The following is a 20,177-nucleotide window of genomic DNA, read 5'->3' as shown; positions in this document are numbered from 1 at the left end:
GCTGTGTGTGTGTGTGTGTGTGTGTGTGTGTGTGTGTGTGTAAGCCACTGATATCACCACTCAGTGGCTCTGTGTGTGTGTGTGTGTGTGTGTGTGTGTGTGTGAAAGCCACTGATATCACCACCCAGTGGCTGTGTGTGTGTGTGAAAGCCACTGATATCACCACCCAATGGCTGTGTGTGTGTGTGTGTGTGTGTGTGTGTGTGTGTAAGCCACTGATATCACCACTCAGTGGCTGTGTGTGTGTGTGAAAGCCACTGATATCACCACCCAATGGCTGTGTGTGTGTGTGTGTGTGTGTGTGTAAGCCACTGATATCACCACTCAGTGGCTGTGTGTGTGTGTGTGTGTGTGTGTGTGTGTGAAAGCCACTGATATCACCACCCAGTGGCTGTGTGTGTGTGTGTGTGTGTGTGAAAGCCACTGTTACCACCACTCAGTGGCTGTGGCTGTGTGTGTGTGTGTGTGTGTGTGTGTGTGTGTGTGTAAGCCACTGATATCACCACCCAGTGGCTGTGTGTGTGTGCGTGTGGGGTGTGTGTGTGTGTGTGTGTGTGTGTGTGTGTAAGCCACTATCACCACTCAGTGGCTCTGTGTGTGTATGTATGTGTGTGAAGGCCACTGATATCACCACTCAGTGGCTCTGTGTGTGTGTATGTGTGAGTGAAAGCCACTGATATCACCACTCAGTGGCTGTGTGTGTATGTGTGTATGTCTGTGTGTGTATGTATGTGTGTGAAAGCCACTGATATCACCACTCAGTGGCTGTGTGTGTATGTGTGTATGTCTGTGTGTGTATGTATGTGTGTGAAAGCCACTGATATCACCACTCAGTGGCTCTGTGTGTATGTGTGTGTGTGAGTGAAAGCCACTGATATCACCACCCAGTGGCTGTGTGTGTATGTGTGTGTGTGTGAGTGAAAGCCACTGATATCACCACCCAGTGGCTGTGTGTGTGTGTGTGTGTGTGTGTGTGTGTGAAAGCCACTGCTACCACCACTTAGTGTCACAATCTCATGCTGTGTTTACTTTGTCTAATAGAATGTGTTCTTCATTTAAAATAAAGTGTAATTTATCTCTGAACATTATTACTTGATAAATTATCATAAAACATATCCACAAAGATAAACTTTTACAATATTGGGACTATACTATGCATTCATTCATTCACTCATGCATTCACTCTCTCAGTCAACACATTTTAGCAGTGTTTTTCTGCCCAAGACCCAAGAAGGAGAAAGATAGACAAAGCTCTCGCCCTTGAGTTGAAATCTTATTTGGAAAAATGGGGGAGTGAGGGTGGTAAATGAATATATTTTCAAATTTTGAAAAGTGCTTAGGAAATAAAAGTCAAGGCATAGTGTAGACACATTTCTAAACAGTCTTATTAAATAAGAAACACGGAGCCAAATAAAGGGGTGCAAGCCATAGAGATCAGGGCAATAGCCTCCAACTAACCTTAGCTCACCACATCATTGTAGCTTCCCAAGACAGCCTCGTCCTGTCTAACCTGTGCCTTTATTGCCTTCCTCTTCTGCCTTTTCATTGGCTCTAAGCGCAGTCACATCCTCATCACTTCCTCATCACTGCTTATCTATACAGACCTCCAGGTCTCTATGGTTGCTACTGGGATTAAAGGCATGTGTCACCCTGCTTGGCTGTGTCCTTGAACACACAGAGATGCTGCCTGCCATGTGATTGGATTAAGGGTGTGTGCTACCACTGCCTCACTTCTGGTTAAGGCTATGATCTCTGATCTCCAGGCAAACTTTATTATTAACATACAAATAAAATATCACATTTCAGCACAAATAAAATACCACCACAGCATAGAGATAAGGGGCGCATTTAGGGGAGGGGACATGTTGAGGAGGTAAGTAAATCCTGAGCCTCGAAGGGATAAGGAAGAGACTTCCGGGAGTGCTAAAGAGGAAAGGCCTCCTGAAAGAGGGGCCTGATCCATGTGCACAGGTTTCTATCCCCCTGCTTCTGACTCAGTTTACCAGAAACATCTCCTCTTACACCTATTTATTCTTTTGAAAATGATCACTGTCCAGTGCCTTGTGCACCAGAGAGAAAACACTGCCCATAAAACGTGTAGATTTTAATTGGGGTAAACAACTGAAGCAAGGAAATACACAGCAGCTCTTAAGAGGGGAATTGAGAAGAAGAGAAAATTGAAAGTGGAGAAGATGAATAGAGCTGGCTTGGGAAATGCTGTCCATATGTGCTTAGCAATGCCACGCCTGAGAACAATGGAGTTTCAGCTGAGATTTTTAAGGGCAAAAGGAAGCAAACCCCGTGGTTCTATGTAAGGGGACTGTCCCAGTGAAATTTCTGAGTTGTGTGTGTTCTGGGTGGGTTAGAGTAACAGCTAGGAAGGTTGTGCATTGCATGGAGACATGGAAGGATAGGTCAGGAATACAGTTCACATCAGAAGAGCAACCAGCTCAGGGTTCCTTAGGACCCCTCTGTGTGGTCTTTGGTAATGGTTCTCAGTGAGGGGCTATTGCTGGAAGGTTTTGAGCAGAGAATATATGCTCAGCATTGGACTCACACTAAGAAACAATTATTCTGCCCCCTATGCTGGGAATAGACACACATCATAAATAATGTAGTACAGCAATTATTTTAAATGGTTGAACATTTAAAATAAGCCATAAGACACATAGCTGTTTTCCAAGTTTGGGGAATTATTGCAGTAGTACCTTGCTCAAAATCTCTACTGTTCCACTTGCATAGAGATGTGTCAACCAAGGTAGGTGCATAGCCCTGACAGCTCAGTCCACAGCTGCGTGCCGTTTGTATCATCACTGCTGTTTTACTGATGACTATTGAAGTTTCCATTTCCTGTTCAGCCACCTTTTTCCTGGCATAGTGATAAACATTGTTTACAGTAACTCATTAATCCTCCAACTATCCCATGAGAAGATGCTCTTATTTCTACCTACCTCAGGGGTAACTGAGGCCACAAGAATTGCCTATGAACATGAAAGTATAAGATTAAGGATTCAAATCTGGATCTGTCCAGTGCCAGAGCTGAGCTTTTAACTTACACAGGAGATAAGTTATGCAGTACCTCCTGGCCAGTGTACTCATAGAAGACAAAATGTCAGATCAGGACCCAGGAGCATAGTATTTAGTCCAATGACACAGATCCTTGAATTCAGTAAGAAAGTTAAGCACTCCACTAACTTAAATTAAGCAGAATTTCAAATCTTTTCAAAAACGTTTCAATATATCCTTTTTACATTTATTTATTTTGTGTGTGTGTGCATGTGGTGTGTGTGTATGTGTGTGTGTATATGTGTATGTATGTATATGTGTGTGGGGGTATGTATGTGTATGTGTGCATGTGTGTATACACCCTAGAGTGCACCCATGAAAGCCAAAGAACAGCTTACTGCAGTCAGCTCTCTTCACCTGTGGGGTTTGGGGTCAAACTCAGGTCATCAGTCTTGGTAGAAGATGTCTTTCTTTACTGAGTCATCTCATCAGCCCTTGAGAACCTTTTTAATACATTGGCTTTAAGTAGGAAGCTCTTCTTAAAGGAGACATAGAAGCAGCACAGTGCAGTCAAGCACAGACCCTGGAGACAGATGGCCAGGCTTCGAATCCTCTATCAATTAACTCAGGCTTCAGGCAATTTGTTTAACATCCTGGCACGTCAGTTTCCTCAATTACAAAATGAGAACAGGATTAACATGTGTTTCACACTGCTTTTTCCCAGGATTGAGTTAATCCAAATGAATCTGGAATAATACTTAGTGCATAATAAGTGCTCAGTAAATATTAGTTTGACATAATTTTCTCCATTATCCAATTAAAAGGCCTCACAGAAGCCTATACTTATTTAATTCTTTGAGAATTTTATAAAACTTGAGTTATAGAACAAGAAAAAGTCAAATGAGTACTGACCTATACGCTTTACCCCTACTGACTAGATTTCATGGATACTATGTGCAGTACTAGAGGAGGAAAGTAGCTATCAATCTTACCCAGTAACGAATCCTTCAAACTACAACAATGACTGGCCTGGCAAGACATGACAACTGGTGCAGTACTGGCATGGATATCATAGGAGGGATAAACACTCTCTAATGGGATTTAAAGCCTGCTCCACAAGATGAAATCTATATCATTAGTGAGCCAAGAACCTATAGCTAGACATATCATAGACCCTAAGAGAGAAACTACTACTGTTATTCTGCTAAATGGACAGAACTCTGTTCTTTTTCCCATGCCCTATTGGCATTTAATAAGTCTGTCTCTAATTGTAATGAATATAAATAATGAAAAGCACTGTTCCATACTTGGAGCTATATGATAACTATGGGACCTAATAAATATGTAACAGTGAAGGGCACAGCCCTACATGTTCTTGTATCCAGTAAGAGTTTTCTCAAGACTTTTGCACATTACCCAAACCATACTATTTGAATAAATGAATGGAATCAGACACTTCATATTCATTCCTTGGAAGATGTAACATCATTAAAATGCCAATTTTCCCCCAAATAATCTTTGGATTAAAAACATTTCCAACTATGTAGGTGGCATAATGGCCCTCCAAAGATGCCCCATCCTCATCCTTGGAACTTGTAGCTATATCATATGGCATGGCAAGAGGAGATTAACACTGCAGATAGAGCTGAGTTCGCTGAGAAAGCTTTAAAATAGTGAGACCCTGAATGATTTGGATAAGCCCAGTGTAACCATGAGGCCTGGAAAGGGAAAAGGGAGGCAGAGAAGTCATTGTCAGAGTGACACAATATTGGGAGTAAGACTGGCCATTGCTGTTTGAACACAGAAGACCATGAGCAGTGAAAAATGGATAGCCTTGATCAACAGGGAGAAGATCATGGATTCTCCCTAGAGCCTACCAAAAGGCCTGAGGCCTTGCCAACACTGTTCTTTAGTTTGGTGACCCTTATTTAGACTTATTGATCTGTAAATACATAAGTATAAATTCAACTGCCTGAATAATGAAGAGTGAACTAAGGTGCCAGATTGGACATGGACAGAAAGTTGAGATTGGACACACTCAGTTCATACCCAATCACTAGGTGTGAATTGTATTACTAATGCTAAAACAGCTGTAGATGATGTATTTGTATGCTTGCACTTTTAAACCTCCGCATTTCCAGAAAGGACTTCAGACAGCTTATAAACATACATACAACTCCAAATGAAAATGATTAGCTATGAGAAGAAGAGAAGGAAGAAGTACGGGAGTAGAAAACAGGAACAGGGAGTACCCCAGGCCCTATAAGCCCTGGGAATGGGTCACATGTTGACCCTAAGTATTGTTGAGCTATTATTGTTAGTCAGTGAGCTACATAACACAACAGCCACTGGACCAAAAGAATAGCTGTTCTAAAGATTTAGCCAGTCTTAGTTGCGAGACTTCTCCAAAAGGTCACACCTAACAAACACTAGATACAAATAGTATCACTTAGAGTATAATGTCTTCCCCAATGCAGGCCATGAAAAGCTAGCAGGTATACCTGAGTGCAGGGCAATTCAAGCAAAATATACCATGCCCCAAGGGAGAAAAGAAACAGCAACATTTTCTGTTGGTGTTTCACATTTGCTGCTTTCCTTTTGAGGTCAACTTTATTACTTTTGGTAAGTAAACATGGTGTACTTAAGTAATAACATCAATATAGTAGGTCTAAGATTTGGGTTTATTGGGTCAAAACAGCCTAGGGTAAGGAATCCCACCTGCCCCTATACCCTGCCAAAGAGGATGTAAGAAATAGGCCCCCATTAGAAGTTCAGAGACATGTCTCTATATTTTTTATTTTTTCAAACTACATTTACTTATTTTATGTGTGTGCATGTGTACATGTGGTATGTGCACACACACCATAGCAAACCCATGAAGCTCAGAGGATAACATGCAGGAGCCAGTTCTTTACTTTTACCTTGTAGGTCTTGGGTATAACTCAAGTCAACAAGCTTGGTAATGAGTTCCTTTACCCCCCACCCCAAGCCATATAACTGTCTGTGGAGATCTTTCTCCTAAATAGCAACATTCTCACATCATAGACATGTGGTTGCTAACAGTAAGAGAGCTTCTGCTACCTGCAAACAGAGCAGGTAGTTTTCACAGTTAGATAGATCTCCTGCTATTTTTATGTGTTATACTTCAATTGCCTTGGACTTCAGTTTCTTTGTCTTTAAAATGGGTGTAAAGATACAGTATAGCCAGAGCATGGTGGTGCATGTCTTGGTGCATGTCTTTAATCTCAGCACTTTGGGAGGCATAGGCAGGTAGATCTCTGTCAGTTCGAGACCACCCTGGTCTACATAGTGAGTTCCAGGGCAGCCAGGACTACAAAGAGAGACCCTGTCTCAAAACAAAACAAAAATATAACATGAATATTGCAAACACAATTCTAATCCCATAGTAAGCAAAAATGTAACAGTTAGCCCTGCCTCTACCTAACCCAGTTCCAGGCATAAAATAGATAGTACTTATTTTTGTTAAAATAACAAATACATGAGCGAATAAACACTGCCATCCAGGAGTTTTGACAATGGGCAGATGTCTCCAAATGTTTGAAACCATCACGCCATAACAATGAAGAATGTGGGGTCAGTAGTTAGAATGCCACCACTTCATGTAGAGTCTCCGACACCCTTCAACCATTCTCTGACTTATTTTATGAAATGCAAAGAGGGATGCTTTGGGGAACAATAATAAATGGATTATGGAGTTCTTGAGTCATTCCTGAGAATGGAAACAGAGCAGGCTTTCAATAGATAACAATATAGCTGGGTGTCGTGGCACATGCTGTTAATACCAACACTGGGGATGCAGGGGTTGGAAGATGTCTGTGGATTCCAGGCCAGTCTGCTCCGCAAAAGGGAGTTCTAGGACAGTCAGGACTGTAAAGAGAGACAAAAAAAGCAAAACTAAATAACAATATAATTATTTATCTCATGTGAGTATAAACACAACATCAGTAAACTTTCTTTCTCCCTTTGTTTGTTTTACAGTATCTCTAGGTCCTAATGCTATGGGTTCTTAGAATTTTATAAAAATAAATAGTATTCACATAAATTAATACATTTGTTTCTGGAACTAACATCTGGTTTTGTGTTTGTTTTATTTTGTTCCTGTTTTCTCGCTGTGCAGGATTTTATCGTCACTGTGGTCTTTTCGTTCTTGTGGTTGGTTGGTTCATCTGCTTGGGCAAAAGGACTGTCTGATGTCAAAGTGGCAACTGATCCCAAGGAAGTCTTGTTACTGATGTCAGCTTGCAAGCAGGCCTCCAACAAATGCATGGCTGTCCACAGCCCTGCCATGTCCAGCTTAAACACATCTGTGGTAAGTAGTGGTTCATCCAGGCTTGACTTCTCAAGTCTTCATTTGATGGTCAATGATTAAGAAAAACATCCCAAAGCCACTGTGGACATTTCTACCTCTGAAACTAGGCCAATCAAAAAAGAGGGAAATCTCACTGCCAGATAAGATGATATTTTAGCCTTCAAGATTTCCATTGTCAAAGCCCACACACTGTAGTAGTGCTGATTACAGTTTTAATAAATCCCAGCAGGGATTAGGAGCTGAGATGACAAGTGAAAATTCTAAGCCAGGGCTGATAGAAAACCCAAATGTTAAGGCTGAAGCCTGCCAGAAGTTAAAACGAATATTTGTTAACTCAGATGTTTCCCGGAAGAGAAACATTTTATTAAATCCACACGAGGAATACACCAAATTGGTTGGAGAAAAAGTATGCAGACTTAGTGGGGAGCAAGAAGAAATGCACGCTTGAAAAAGTACTTAGAATAATTGTGTGTCCTCTTCCTCCTCCAGTTTAGCTGCCTGAGAAAAGAGCAACTAAATTAGCTGGACAAAAGCAAATATTGTCATCAAGACTATGGGCCTTACAGGAACAATGCTCACAGTTGGAGAGAGGCTAAATTGTATCCCTTATTTATATGTGTAAGCAACTGTGCTCCTGCCCAGAAGGAAGCTGCATCTGATAAAGACAAGCTAGAGTGTCGGCACAGAGAAGCCTCTACTGAGGAGCTCAGCTCTGCTCACTGAAAGAACACTCTCCAGCAAAAGTGAAGAATAATTACCTTGGCTGCAAAGTTAACCTGCATCCCTGCAGCTTTCTAAAATTCAGTCAGGGAAGGGGGCCACAAAGAGGGGAAGGGTTACCCCCACCCCTCCTGATTTTTTCATAAATCTTGCCTTGGTGGAATAGTAGCCATGGAAATTAACTATGCCCTGGATCTCACAAACATTCTTACATATTTCTGGCCACACTTGTGAGTGACAACTTGTGAGTATACATTAACATATATAGTGATGTCTATAGGTTGTTTGTAGGAAATGCTGAAGACATAATTGTGACTCTAATCTCAAAATCTAAGAGAACAAATATAAAATTGCTTGACATGTTTAACAAACCAAGAAAACGCTGTTCATCAACTGCTAGCTTGATAATCCATGTCCCCGTAAGTTATGTCAACCCACATGCCTTGTCATTCACTCATGTTCTAATAAACTTTAGGCTGGAAGGTAGGACGTAGCGATGAAGAATACTGTGTTCCCCTAAACCTAACAACAATGTAAACATGTGGAAGGAAAGGTCTGCAGGGTTGTCACTGTGTCCCTGACAGCCTAGGCTCTGACAGTTCTAATAGAGCAGCTCCTTCAGATTGACTGAAAGTAAGGCTTGCAGTGTTCTTTAGACCCTTGTCTGGGACTAGTGTCTGTAGGCATTCAGATCTGCATTTGTAAATGGAAACTGGTTCCCATCTCATCATGAAAAGGATAGTTTCTGGAAAGATACCCTGAACCTGCTGAGATCTGAAGAGATGAGAATGGAAGACTCTAGAGCAGATCTTCAACTCCAACATCAGATAACCAAAATATTGTCCCTTAGGGTTGCTGAGTAGTGGGAATTTTACCTGACCTCCCATTTTTCCTCTCCAGTGGAAAAGTTCCTGGACAGACCTCAAGCTATTTGACTAAAACTTCACACTGCAAGGAAAATGAATTGTGTATTGCTATCACAGGGGAAAGGATATTAATCAGTCACCACGGGTTTTTGAATTAAAAGTGTGCTTGCCTCCAAGTCACATTGAGGTAGCTCAAGCAAAACCCAAAAATAATTAGAAAAGCTAGAAGGGTTCCCTAGAGTAGAATTCAGGGCTGTAAGCTGGAAGATAGTCAAGAGACTGGGTCTTTCACATTCTCCACCTCTCACCCTTGTGTGAGCATCTGTTGAAAGCTGTTGTCTGCTATGGCATCCTCCTGTTCCAACAGAGGATTGTTTTCTGTGCATATGGGAGAAGGTGGGTACCTTCAGTTTCTAATTGTGTATTTCCTTTCAAAGAAATAGCGTTGACCAATGAGATGGCTCAGTGGGTATCAGTGCTCACTGCCTGAGCTTGGTGACCTTATCCCAAAACTCACAAAAAGGAAGGAGAGAACAGACCCCACATAGTTGTCCTCTGACTTTCACATGCATACCATGGTGTGTGTATCAGAGAGAGAGAGAGAGAGAGAGAGAGAGAGAGAGAGAGAGAGAGAATAACCAGATATTTTTAAAGGGGGGAGGAGAACTTAGATTGAATGTACCTCACTCAGATCCAGTAGCAAACATCTGAGAGCATTGGTTGAGAGCATCCCATTGGCCCTTCTGGGGTTAGGTTTCCACCTCAGTCTCATGAATTGTAGCTGTAGGCATTAGAAATTGTGTAGTCAAAACATGGCTCCCCAAACCTACCATGCCGGGCAAGTACAAGTTCTCGAGAAGGAACCATACATACACTGTGGTCTGTGATCCCTGAAAGGAAAATGGTCAAGAAACAAAAACCATTTTCTCCTATGGTAACAAAATGATTTTCTTTGCCATTTTTAACTTCACAGTAGCCCTAAAGTAAAGTGAGGTATCTAGACATTACAGATGCAGGAGGTGCTATTAAGGATCCTGGGAAAGGTTTCTAGATCTAACTACACTAATGATAGAACTGAAGCCAATCTCTCCTAATACTGTTACCACTCAAAAGAGCTGAAGGCAGAGTCCTGGAGCGGTCTTCAAGAGAGTCCTTGCTCCACAGGGCAACAGTCTAGTGGAGCCTTTATGAACAACAAACCAGCTCAGACCTCCATGCCACCATCTGAAAACTGTAGACAATTATGCAGTGGACTTTGAGACTGCTGGGAGAACAGAATCCATGAGAAAAACACTCAGCATGCGGCCCAATCTGTGGGAAATGCTGATTGAGGACCACCTCACTCAGGGTGCTCACTTCTATAGAAAAGAAGAGCAGTGGAGGAAGAGCCTGTCAACTGTCAGTTTGTCCTAACTTTACTAAATATAACTCTGCTTTTTCCATAATTTCTACTTCTGCTTTTCCAATTTTACTAAAGGCAAATTGACCATCACCTTTATGAATATCCACATTTTATCTCTCAATTCTTTCCCATGTGCAGTTTTATATCCTCTTTCTGATGTCCCCACATCTGAGCTTGAATCAAAATTCTCTCCTAATTTCAAGTGGAATAAATGGCAGGATTCAAAGACTCATGTGTCCCTAAATGTGCCAGCTGATGGGGATTTGGGGTACCTCCCTGATGACTGTGACAGGAAACCAGTGTTCTTTGCACACCCCAGGGGGGATGCTCTGCCTTCTTAAGATTAAGTTGGACCCATTTTAAAAACTGAGTAGTAGCAAGAAAATAGGACATGATCAAGACAAGCAAACAGATAAAATCACATCCCTGAGCAGAGCCATCCCTTCATATCAGAAGAGGTTGTTTTTTTTTTTTTTTTTTTTTTTTTCGTATTTTCACTTGCTGTCCACGTTCTGTGGACCTCTTGGGCTAAGGACATGCAGGCATCAGTGGGGGCAATTTGCGGTCCTCAATTGGTTGAAAATCTGCAGGAACAGACGTATACGAGGATCAGAAATCAAAGTTAAAAGAGTTTTTCTCTAAGGTGAACATTTGAAACTTCCAGGTCCCTGGTCCTGGTAGCTGGGGGAGGGAAGTCCCAAGACCAGAGAAAGGGGAAAGTCCATCCCCTCAGGAAAAGGCAGATGGGGAAACAGGCTGTTGATTGACAGTACTTATCAGGAGTCCCTCTGGTCTGTGAGAAGTGGATTGTTATTGTTTGTAATCTGTAGTATGACCTTGACCCAGATTGTTTTCTTTGTGAAACTTCATTTCCACATTTTCAATACAGACCACATTTTCAATACAGACATGTGATGTATAATAACACTGGCCTCTTGGGGAGGGGATGGGGGGGACACACGACAGGACGACTCAATATATAAAACCCTTCATGTAGTGCCTGGTATATATAAAGTGTTCAAGAACCCTAAATCAAATAGTGGTTCTGAGTGAGAAAATTAAATAGACTTCAAAATTAAAGTGCAGGCTCCCCCATGGCACTGTGAGGAAGTGCTGTGAATGGGCTTTTCTGGAGTTTCTGTCTAGTCTTTTAACCTCTTGCTCTGATCCTCCTCCAGGTCTTCGGGTTTTTGAACTTCATCCTGTGGGCTGGCAACATTTGGTTTGTCTTCAAGGAGACTGGCTGGCATTCCTCAGGACAGAGATACCTCTCCGACCCCATGGAGAAGCACTCTAGCAGCTATAATCAAGGCGGGTACAACCAAGACAGCTATGGGTCAAGTGGTGGCTATGGCCAGCAGGCAAGTCTGGGACCATCTTCTGATGAGTTTGGCCAACAGCCCAGTGGCCCCACTTCCTTTAACAATCAGATATAACCCAGTATCACCCAAACTCTTCTGGCTATAGCCTCACCACCTTCCATTTCAGTAGCATAAGAATTTTTTTAAGAGTTTCAATCAATTATTAATGCAGAGAATGTTGAATGTAAATCAGAGATCTGTAGTCCTCATTAAAGCAAAAAGGCCTGGGTGGTGATAAATGGTACTTAGAGATGACATGTCCTGAGGAGGAGATACATTATTCATTATAGATGGGTAATTAGAAAGTACCTTGTTATATACACAGATAAATTTATGGTCGTTTTGTATGTGTGTTAAAATAGTGGAAGCATTTTGTAGCTTAAAGTCTCTAGTATGTAATGTGCATAAAGCAACTTAAATAATATTGAGCTTTCCTATGTGTTTTGATGCAAGAGACATTTTAATGATTTCTAGAAGACTATTTGGTGAATCACAACATGCATGTGTTAATATTTTTTAGTTTAGGCCCTTTAGGACTACAAATGTTTTAGGTAATTATTCTGTACTGTTTTCACTTGATGAAACAATGTTTATATGATTTAATGCATGAATAAGTATTTTCTCACACCATAAACGTGAAGATTTTTTAGTTTGCATCATGAGTTTGTTAAGTGGGTGTTTAAAGATGTGTATGCACTGCTTTGTAGACGTTGCAAGTTTGTCTTTCTGACTTTACCCAAGTTCTGAATGCATTAGAGCTAAGGTCTGGGAACTTTCTCTATTTGTAGATAGTCAGTGTTCTGTATGGTAACTGCCCAATATTTATCTGATTTACTTAAGTAAATATTTACATTCTTGTAACTTCCTATGGCATTTTGTGGCTCTTATCCTGTGAGCCATGAGTGATAAGGCACAATGACCCTATGCTTGTAGAGTGGCATTTTCCTAGCATCCAGAGATATAACTTTAGGCACCATAGTTTAAGTAGTACTAAGAAAAGTTCTCTATAGCCCCATATGACCAGTCAAACATCTGATTTTGTTTATTTTAAAGCTAATATGTTGCTCAATCCAATTACTAGAAATCTCAAGTTATAGCTTAACAGAATTACTTATTTAGGTTTGTGTATAACCTATAAATTAAGAATGGCTTCCCTATGCCACTCTATCTGAAAGATGGCTCTCATGAAAGACTGTCCAGAACATATTCATTACCAAGAAAATGCCAATCTTCATTTCTTCATTTTAATTCAGTGGAAACAACAAAGCCCAATAGGCAGGGCAAGCTAAGCAAATGTGTTTCTAGATAAGTGTAACTGACATACACATTCTTTGTGTGATCTGTGACACTGGAAGCAGTTCAGCACAACATAGCCTGTGTCTTAAATGCTATCTGTAACGAGTTTCTTAAATCCTGTTGGATAAATCTGTATTGTGATATCTTTTGACCTCAATAAAGTTGTTGCCTATAATCTGGCTAAACAGTGAAGATCCATAACTACGAGCCTGTCAGCTTCAACAGCAAGGTTAAGTGCAATGCTTCTAACATTCTTGCCCCTGCCTCCTGCCCCCTACCCCACTTTTACTTCCTGGTCCCCTGTTCTTTGTTTAGTTAACCTTTCACCTATTCTGATCTCCCAAGTACTCAACACTGCTCAAGTCAAGTGGAAACAATGGTGTGGAAAAGCAGAAAGGGGCTCTTTTTAAGAAGCCTGCATTCTACTAGGAGAGAACTGTGTTACATATCCACATCCCTGTTATACTGTGTGTGGTGGAGGGTGGAGGCATGGGCTTCTGCAAAAGCATCTGTCTCAGCTAGTCAGGGAGAAAACTGAAGGGGCTTCAGACTTGAGCAAGACCCAACTTAAGAGGACAGGGCAGAAGGAAGCATATCACAGCAGAGTAGAGCCAGGTAGACTTTAGCTCTGATAGTAGGAGGCAAGAAGGATAGATGGAGTTGTCAAAGCATAGAGACCGAGGGAGGCTTTGCAGAAGGGGAGCCTGCCTATGGGTACAGGGGTGAAAACTACTTGGAGGTCACAATTAGGACTTGTATCTTTATCTGAAAAAAACTTAATAAAGGCACTTGAAAGATTGTGTGTGTGTGTGTGTGTGTGTGTGTGTGTGTGTGTGTGAGCAGAGGGGCAGTGACAGTGTGAGAGGGTTTTGAAAGTGTTTTGAAAGAATATCAGAAGCTATTATGTAGATAATGAGGTGCAAGAGGACCAGAGAGAAAGCTTTCCTGATACTGAGGAAGTAATGTTTAGACTCTAAAGGTTGACATCATCTGCTTCATGGTGGTTGGGAGGTACAGCTGACTGTGATAGGCCTCCTCTGCCCTGTTTTTCAAGTTAGTAGTTGGATGAGACTTCTTTCTTTAGCCCAGTGCAGGAGGAGAAAGTGACCTCTTCTTCATACATAGTCATGAACTCTCCAAAGCTCATACCCATGTGACAGACTGTTACAGGTCCAAAGCCCTTTGGGACTCTGACAAATAGAATTCCCTGATTGAGATACAGATATGCTTTCCCAGTCCACTTCAGGGTCACAATAAAAAGCTGCCTTAATCAAGAAGTAATTTCACTAAACTGGCTCAGTCCTTTATGTTTGAAGGAAAGAGACAAAGATTTGGCCTTTATGGAGAAAGAAAAATGAGGAATAATCATTATAGTTGATAGGCCTGGGACCACCAAGATTGAGTGTGGACTCTCAGCTTCCTGGCTCATTGATTGTTTGAGTATGCTAGCTGACTTTCTTCCTTGGAGAGCTGAAGCACACAGATAGGAAGGGTGGTCCCAGTGATCAGACTGCCTAGGTAAGAATTCCCACCCTGCCACTTTTGTGATTCTTCTTTCCTCCCAAGTGACTTCTCCAAAGCCCTGAGACATTTCCATGGCCACAGTCTACAGTCTAGAAGTGTAAGGAAGTTAACACTATGGGGACCTCTTAGGGCATGTGGGAGGTCAGTAATGGGAAGACACATAGAGTCTCGCTCTTTGAGATGTCCCGTCTGTATCGTGGGGCTCAGAGTATAAACTCAGAAGCTTGTTATCAGGAGGAAAGGTAAGCCATCAAAGGAATTAGAGTAACTCCTGGCACACAGTGTGCAATGTCCAGATGTGGGACCTCGCAAACCAGAGCCCCAGACAAAAGCAACTTGCTTGAGGGGGATTTCTAGAAAGCTAGTCAGGATGATGAATGAGAGAACAAAACAAGGAAAGATTGAAAAATTTAAAAAAAAAGCAAAAACAGCAAGAAAAAGGTATCTCTACTGGTGCTGATGAAGGCAAGGGAAACTTGGGCCCATCACAACCTCAGAGCAGTGTTGCTCTGGAATTTTTCCATCAAGAAACAGGAAGTCGCCAGGCGGTGGTGGCGCATGCCTTTAATCCCAGCACTTGGGAGGCAGAGCCAGGCGGATCTCTGTGAGTTCGAGGCCAGGCTGGGTGAGTTCCAGGAAAGGCACAAAGCTACACAGAGAAACCCTGTCTCGAAAAACCAAAAAAAAAAAAAAAAAAAAAAAAGAAAGAAAGAAAGAAAGAAACAGGAAGTAAGGTCAGGGTATAACTCAGTCAGGAACTGCTTCTATACAGACCACAGTTCAGTTCCCAGAATGCAAGCAACAAGTGGAGCATCATGTACACAGGCTCTGTGGCCAGTCAGCCTAGCCTAGAAGGATGGTTGTCTCACAAAGAAAGATGAAAAAGCAAAACAAAACACCCAAGGTAGACAGCTGAGGAGGAGGGAGACCTGAGGCTGCCATCCATCCTCCACATGTGTGTTCATGCAACCCTCCCGACACAAAAGTTAAATTTTCTAAAAATTCTAAAAGATATTTTGAGATCAAAAAAACAGGAGGAAGTTGTGAAATCTACTCACTGGCAACATCCATTGGTGGGGTTTGCCCACTTAGGGTGAGTTTACATGACACTGAACATGGGCCAGAGATAGGACCTGGATATAAATCCTTCCATGACCCTTTCAATTCCTTGAGAAGGGAACATAAAGAAGGAAAACAGAGACCCTGGGAGGTACCTGCATGATGGCGGTCACTGTCCACAAGAACAGGAACTATCTACCCTTCAAGCTGTGGCTGGTATCAGAGGGTTCACGGTGGGAAAGCAAACTAAAGCATCAAACCACCTTCTACACTGGTCCCCACCATTACTGTTATTACTCAGTCTAGGGAACAGGACTACTAATGTTCCTCCCATAGATTGAAACAAGAGATTATCTGGTTGCATGTGGGAAAAACTAATGAACTGTATGATACTCAGTTCTGTGAGGTGGTTGGCTGTGCAATGTTGAATTAATCAATGAAATGAAAATCTACTTCAAACTGATACAAGGCTGAGATTTTTACAGACCAAATTTCTCATTGTACTGAGCTGAGAAAAATTACTGTTGCTGGAACCTTTGGAGTTTATCTCAAGATTAGAAGACTCAAACAATAAGCAAGTAAATACATAAAATATGCAAAAATAGATTGACACTACAGATAAAAGAACAATGGGGAGGGAAAGGTCTCTAATATTATAGGGACCAGGCTGAACATTATACCAGGGGCTCAGGAGAGAAAACTACAAACAGCGAGGATGATTTTTGGGAAATAGAATCTCAGCATACCAAGCTCTATAGTCCATTTTCTTTAATTCGTCTGGGATAATATCCTATTGACACAGCTTCAGTTCTGTTCTTGTGCCTACCTCCTTTCTTGTCTGATTTCTCTCTGTATTTATCTACTGCTCCCTCTAAGTTCTATCTTAATTCTCTCATCTTAATTCTGCCTCACCTAGGTCCTTTTCACCTTGTTCTTACCTAGCTAGGACTTCCTCATCTGAATCTTCCTCATCTTCCATCTCATCCACACATTCTCTCTGATCAAAATCCTTCTTATCCATCTCCGTTCTCCATCTCTCTGTTCTTCCCAAGTCTCTCAGGAGTCCAGTTATAAATAAACCCACATAATAGCAGTCCCCTGGTCAAGCAAGGTCACCAGGCTAAAATTCTACAGGGTCATAAAGGCAGGTAAGAATTTTCCTCAGGTAGTGACCACCAGGCTTTCTTTTACAATCGAAATGGGAGTGGTGAAAGAGGAGGTCAACTGAGTACTAATGACTGGTTAGTATATCAAAAAGGGGATCTGTGTGCTAAGTCTACATTCTGAGAAGTGACTAGGTAAGAAATTAGGGGTCCATAAATTTAGTAAGGCTGTGAGAAAGGAGGGTGCGAGCTAAATTGTGTAAAGCTATTACTTAAGGTCCACCTGACCTAGGCGGTGTCTCCTTGTGGAATTTACCTTGAATCAGGAGTCTAGCATGTGGTGGTCTGGACTGTTATTTTATTAGTCCTTGAAAGTGGCTGAAGAAGATATCTGATTTCAGTGCTGAAAGGGGAGAAATGGATGGGCTGGGGGAAGGAAGCCTTTCCTGAGGCTGTTCTCCAAATACCTTGATTGTATATGTTCAGAGAGTGATCAGTCCACACTGTTAGGAATTCTTAGGGAGAAATCAACTGGGAAAACTATGAAGACACACATGACTTTCATAACAGAAGACAGCTGATATATAACAAGCCAAATAACAGCAAAAGTTCCTTGGAATTTGGCTTTCTCTGAAGGAATTCCTTGATCCCTTCAGGTAGTGGCTTTGCCATAACCAGCTGAGTTCTTATAATATTTTCCTGCACCTGTAGCAGAAAGGGAAATGGGAAGCCAGCAAGGGTGCCTCTCGGAAGACGATTTGAAGCTGAGACTTGGAGGAAGACTTAGGTTTGAGGAGAATGTAGCGTACAGAGACGTGTGTGCCTGGGAACCTAAGGTGGGGGTGAGGAAGCACTTAATGCCTTTAAATTCAGAACAACTGGCAACAAGGCTAGTAGTGCCAGGACATGCCAGGGGAGAGAAGGAGCTAGTTGCCGAAAAGGTAAGAAGGGCGGGTAAGAAAAGGCCTTAGACACAAGAAGCTTCATTCTCAGAGAGGCAAGAACTACAGGGCTTCCTGCAGTGGGCAAGGACCCAACTCAGTTTCTCCTCTGGCAGCTTCCTGGCTTTGACATTGTACTATGTACAGTGTCAACACTGGGAGAAGCTGGGAGATGAATTCATGGAATTCTATATTAATATTTCAACTTCTAATAAATGGGAATTCTGAGTGTCTTAGTTAGGGTTTCTATTGCTGTGAAGAGACACCATGACCACAGCAACTCTTATGTTTTTGGTTGTGAGCCTAGCCTTTAACACTGAACCATCTCACCAGCCTTATGGCAACTCTTTTTTTTTTTCTGGTTTTTTGACACAGGGTTTCTCTGTGTAGTTTTGGTGCCTATCTTGGATCTTGCACTGTAGACCAGGCTGGCCTCAAACTCACAGAGATCCACCTGGCTCTGCCTCCTGAGTGCTGGGATTAAAGGCATGCACCACCATTGCCCAGAGACAACTCTTATAAAGGAAACACTTAACTGGGGTGGTTCACTTACAGTTTCAGAGGCTCAGTCTATCACCATCATGATGGGGAACATGGCAGGCAGACATGGTGCTGGAGTAGTAGCAGAGAGTCTACATCTTGCAGGCAACAGGAAGTCAACTGAGACACTGGGCATAGGAAACCTCAAAGCCCACCCCCATAGTGACACACTTCCTCCATCAAGGCCATATCCACTCCAACAAAGCCACACTTCTAAATAGTGCCACTCGCTATGAGATTATGGAGCCCAATTACATTCTAACTACCACACTGAGAGTAGGTTCATTCATTCATCAATTCATTCAATAACTATTTACTAGGCTCCTACTTATGCCAAGCACAATTGTGGGTACTATACCCTTAGATTTCAGATAGATTTGATTTGAAGAAGATAGAACTACCTTTACTTGTGAGTTGATAGCTTAGTTTTGGTCAAACAGCACATATACAGACAATGAAATGAGGTAAATTCAAATAATTATCAAAATGTCAGAGGAAGACGGCACAGTATGCAGCCCCAATAGTTCCCAAATAATAATGTGAAGGCCAGAGTTAAGATGAGGACCCTGTTAGCTTTCAGTGATGACTCAGGTAGACATGTGTCTGAGGGAACTTACATGCTGGCATGAGAGCAAGACACTTTTATAGAGTATTTTGTGTTTTACAATAGCCATCACATCCATAATTTCATGTGAAATTGAATGTCTCAAATTGAATTCCTCCAGGAGAAGACCCTAAGTCAAGGGCAAATAAGGACTTCAGAAATGGAGGCAAAGACCATAGAAAAATTTCTAAAGTCTTCGCTCAGGGGATAATTGCTGTGGCCAGGTTTTATTCCATCAAAGAACATGGAAGTCAGTGAAGCAGCCCCACTGAGGGGAAAGGAGCTATGGCTGCTTGGGAGGTGTGACACTGTCCCCAGCACATTTGGGTAACCCCATGCCTTGGCTAGTCAATGGAGAAAAGTCCAGATGTTATCTCAGGTGTTAATAGTTGGAAACAGTCAGTTCTGCTGGGATATAAATGGACCACTAGAGTGTCTGCCACAGAGATTTTGTCACATTAAGTAGGCCAATCAACTTGAAGCCAGGAAAAATGACTTCAATAAATCTTTTTCTTGCATCTCCAAAGGGTGACTAACTACCTACTCTACTTAATGAACATGTTTGACTTTAGCTCCAAAGTGCAATATAATTTTAGTAACACCTGTACAGTAGTAGCTAATATTGAGTATGTACAGTGTGCTAACCCTTGGGCTAAATACCTATTTAACTGCAACACTAGACTAACGATGCCAAGATTCTTCTGCCTAACAATTCAGAACAAAACAGGGAGTAGCAGCATTCCTGTGAGCACCTCCATTAACAAAAACTTCATTACTACTGTCTGCTGAGTGTTACTCTGAGCAGCACCCCTGTTTAACACTCTGTGTGCTGTCCTGGTTCCTTCTAACAAATGACAAATGAAACTATTTTGTACTGACTCGGCAAATGAGAAACTGGTATTGCTGAAGATCGTGGAGATGAGAGTATCCAAACCAACATAATCTAAGTCATCATTCTAGACCCTACAATTCCACATATCTTCCATGGCTTGCTTATAGGACAAAGCTGCAATCAGCAAAGACACAGACTCCCAAGTGTTTCTACTCTCAGGACACTTATCTCCCAGTAGCTAGAAGGAAAGCTTCCATCAGAATCACGGGCCAATATTGGTAAGTTCATGCTTTATTCACTGAATAAATCAATTCCATCTTTAGGACTGCTGAAGGTCCAGTTGAACTAATACTGATTATTTCACCTTCTTGAACAGAATTTCAAGAAAATGACTTTCCTGGTTTAGCGAAGTATTAGCTAAGTATTCTGCAGCACTTGGTTTTAGCTAAGTATTCCTCAGCACCTGCTAGCAGCACCTATTTCCCAGGATAGCCATGGATTTTCCTATCCCAAATGGTGACCAACCTCTGCAAATAATGTATAAGGCAAAGGCCAAGATAATAGAGCAAACATGAACTATTATCTCCCTTCCT

At 41.8% G+C, this 20,177-nt stretch overlaps 1 protein-coding gene across 3 annotated transcripts in view; it reads left to right on the top strand.

The window, feature by feature from the left end:
• Synpr (synaptoporin) overlaps positions 1–13,166 on the top strand; it is a 341,260-nt gene extending 328,094 nt beyond the window's left edge. For all 3 annotated transcript variants that reach the window (XM_036199958.1, XM_036199960.1, XM_036199959.1), the window contains 2 exons: positions 7,145–7,336; positions 11,503–13,166. In XM_036199958.1, the coding sequence (XP_036055851.1) occupies positions 7,145–7,336; positions 11,503–11,760 (450 nt within the window). In that variant the 3' untranslated portion in view covers positions 11,761–13,166. The remainder of the gene's footprint in view (positions 1–7,144; positions 7,337–11,502) is intronic.
• Positions 13,167–20,177: the final 7,011 nt, after the last annotated feature.

Source organism: Onychomys torridus, chromosome 9 (assembly GCF_903995425.1).
Source record: "Onychomys torridus chromosome 9, mOncTor1.1, whole genome shotgun sequence".
In the NCBI taxonomy this organism is placed as follows: domain Eukaryota; kingdom Metazoa; phylum Chordata; class Mammalia; order Rodentia; family Cricetidae; genus Onychomys; species Onychomys torridus.
Note: the sequence above shows the minus strand (reverse complement) of the source record. Positions and strands in the feature narration are given on the sequence as shown.